This window comes from Medicago sativa, chromosome 5 (genome assembly GCF_051527215.1).
Source record: "Medicago sativa cultivar Bolivia chromosome 5, Bolivia_mono, whole genome shotgun sequence".
Taxonomy (NCBI): domain Eukaryota; kingdom Viridiplantae; phylum Streptophyta; class Magnoliopsida; order Fabales; family Fabaceae; genus Medicago; species Medicago sativa.
In genome coordinates, this window is record NC_140753.1 from 71,799,869 (window position 1) to 71,803,570 (window position 3,702).

Sequence of the window (3,702 nt, forward strand, 5' to 3'; positions counted from 1 at the left end):
ATAAACGCAAGGTAAATCACGAACTGACATAAAATCACCTCTCTGAGTTGTTTTTCCTTCTATCCTAATTGAATTTTCACATATTTTCTGTTTTCTTTCGTTTGTTTTTGTGATTTCGTAGTCTAACGACTGTGTTTGTTTTGATTTCCCATCTTTGTGCGGTGTGTTTTTGATTTTCTGTCTTAGTGCGGTGTTTATTTGATTCAGGTTGAAAGATTAGCTTTGAGCACGTGCAGATCCGATCAATGATAATGACTTTGGCGTCGTCAACGTTGTAGATCCGGAGACATGAGTATTCCGTAGACTTGAATATAGTCATATTTGTAGGCACATATACTTTGCCGTTTTATGCTATTAACATGGATGTTGTGAGTTTGTTCACAGATTCATCCTTTTTGTTTTTTGCGAATTTGGATTTGTATTGTATCGATGTACTCTATCAATTTGAATGAATGAATATCGTTTACTTTTGTCAAAAAAAAATACTACTACTATATAATATGATTTGATTAGATGCATGTGTAAAAAAGTTTTACACTATCGATATATACAATTTAAATCTTCTTTTTAAACAATTTAAATCCTTATTATAATTATAAGGGATTGCATTTATAAACTTTGAGCTTGCCTAATTAATTACACGATACTTTTTGGTTAAAGTAAAAAATATGTATTTTTTTTTTGGTAGTGAAAGTAAAAAATATGTATAACAACAAATAAATGTACTATTACTAGCAGAACCGACACATTGCTCTGTTGCTGCGTTTAATTGTATATATAAAAATATTGGGTTAAATATCTTTTTGGTCCCTATAAATATACCAACTTTTCGTTTTAGTCCCTCTAAAATTTTCTTTCAACTTTTAGTCCCTCCAAAATTTTCCATCTTCATTTTTGGTCCCTCCTTTAAAGTAAACTCATATGTAGAATTCATATTTTTGAATAAAATTTTGCAGAAAAATTCATAATATTATAATAATCTCTCCCAAAAAAATTTAGAATTTTTTAACAAAACATGAATTTAATATGAATTTTTAGGTGAATTCTAGGGTGAGGGTCCAATTAAGTCTCTCACCGGTGGACCACTTATAATAACAATTAAGAACCATTAGATTAATCCAACATATACATCCTATTATACATTGTATACACTAGATCACACACATCTTTTTCATCACCCTCCTCCTCTCCCTTCTCTGTTGGAAAATACTTGGGTGACATAATGTCACTGTGACATTAAATCTGGACTACACAAATGTACTCATGGATGTGTTGTGTGGCCCAGATGCAAATGGTAATGTCCATATCCACCAATGTTGACCTTGCATTGACATTTCTTGGGGTGCTTAATGATGGCAGCCATGGAGAAGATGAATCAAGGTATTTCCCAAATGAAAGTTCTGGAAATATTATTTGGACCAATGTAAAGAAATAAGTCCTTGGTTCATCGACACACCTCTATTTTTCCATTCAATTTTGTTTAAGAAAAAAGTAATAGAATTGAAAAAGATGTTGCAATGAAATGAAATCTTAATATATAATCCTAAGGTTCACAATGCATGCTCATTGTGAAACCCTAAACCTAAACCTAATCCTGCCATTTTTGAGTTAAAAAAAATTTCTGAAAATAGTCTCTGCAGGGAGTTGAACTCGCAACCCATAGCTTCCATCCAATCACTTTAACCACTTGACCAGTAGTTGTTTTGGTGTTATAATTTTGCTTCCACTACTACATATGTCCTGTTGCCCTAACCCTAATTTAATTTCGGTCCCACTTTAATCCATTTAATTTAATTCTGATTTTTGAACTTCATTCTGCAGTCGCGGTTACAAAGGCTATGATTGAAATGTACACAGCCACAGTCCTTTGGTTTTCTCCATTCTACAATGAATGCCTTGCGGTTACAATCATTTGAGGAGTTTTGCTCTCCTTTATAAACAACATATCAGGATTTGTCTTTCCACGATTGCACAGGCATGGCTTTCCACCATAACGACGTGGCGATGCTCTCTTACAACATGCTGATTGGTATGTATGCGCAAACTTTTCTTAAAAATATGATGCTTTCCCTATACAGTTTCCTTATTTTTGCGGTTTGAAGATGATGTTTGGTGTGTCGTTTTTTGCAGCACCGCTTGATCCCAACCCAGTGACCGAAATCGATATGATGATCAACGAGCTACGCCTTAAGTATAGGACATACATGGTTGAAGTTGACGTTGAATATGTGTGTGGTTTTGTTGTGGTATGTTCTCCTTCCATCTGTTATTCTTTTTTAAAACCCTGACAATGTTATTTGTTTCAACAGGGTGCTGTTCTGTTGCCGATGATGTTTTCCCGTGATTTTGGAGACCAGATCCAACAATATGCTACTCTGGTGGATCCAAAACACAATCAGTTTGAAGTGCTGGTTGAAAGGAATAACCAGGGGATTTATTTAACAAAGGGCTGGCAGCTATCCGTGATTTCTACAAAGTGCAGTTTGGTGCTTGGGTTACAATTGTGTTTATGGAAAATGGAAGGTTTGGTATTAGAATCAAGAACAGGTTTGGTAAGAGAATTCGTTGCCCAACCTTTAACCCACCGATGAATTTTAGGGTTCATCGCAATGCTGTTCCGGTCACCCTTGATTGGTTTGTTCAAAGGCCATTCATGCATGACGAGGTGAACTTTCAACTCACGTATGAGAAGAAGCTTGCTGTTGCTGATGTTGAAAGTGGATTTTTGGTACATGTTAGCTATCATCGTGTTAAAACAATTACAAGTATTTGTTGTGTGTTTTGTGAATAAGGCTGAGACATTTTTTTATGTTTTTTCAGGAACTTGCTGATATTGGTTTTGCTCAAATGGCTTTGGATAGAGAAACTTCGATAATAGATGTGGTGGACGAAAATGGCAACATATGGAACTGCACCCTTAGTTTTTCGATGGATCCTGCTCCGAACTTCAAGATTGGAGGTGGTTGGGAGCTTATGGTCAAGGCTAGAAGGTTCACAGAGGGTGCACGTGTGGTGATTGGTGCTCCTGCAATTGGCCTGAATTTAACCCTCTACTTCTGTGTGATTCGTCGTTGAGTCTAAGACATTTTGTACTAAGCTTTGATGTAATTTTCCATTGTGATGTTTCTGTTCTTTCTATTTTCTGTTTTCATGAATAAGATAATGCAATCCTTATATGGATGAGTTTTTTGCATTGCAGCAAGAGTTTTTGTTATATTTTTTTTTTCTGTTTTCTTTGTGCCAATGAAGCTATGTATTAATATACCTATTATGAGAATTGTGAGAACAATTTAGTGATCTATTGTCTGCTTAATTTATTTGTTGACAGAGCTGCATTGCTGCATAACTCTATTTGATTTGTCAAATTGTTGCTCAACCAGTATGTATATACACATAAACAAAATATGCTCCTATAGTGTCCATTAGGTTAAACACGGTTGGTAATGGTCCAGAACTCTATCATTTTATTGTACACATAACATAATTGTATTTGATCATCATTCCATTGTAAGCTTGAAAGTATTTGATCATCATTCCATTGTAACCTTGAAAAATTCCTTCCTTGCATTTCAATGTTTACAAGCAAGTAGCATATACAAAATCCTATGATGGATGATATACCGATGCATGTTCTGCACGTAATGTAAGAGCTATTTGTAAAGATAAAGTACAAGAAGTTGAAAGATATATAGTAAATCCTAC

The 3,702-nt window shown here is 34.7% G+C and overlaps 1 protein-coding gene across 1 annotated transcript; it reads left to right on the forward strand.

The window, feature by feature from the left end:
* The first annotated feature begins 2,527 nt into the window (after positions 1-2,527).
* On the forward strand, positions 2,528-3,365 carry LOC146924658 (uncharacterized). The gene is made up of 2 exons (XM_085710953.1): positions 2,528-2,728; positions 2,821-3,365. Exons 1-2 carry the CDS (start codon positions 2,588-2,590, stop codon positions 3,073-3,075), a joined length of 396 nt encoding a protein of 131 aa, XP_085567079.1. The 5' UTR covers positions 2,528-2,587; the 3' UTR covers positions 3,076-3,365.
* Positions 3,366-3,702: the final 337 nt, after the last annotated feature.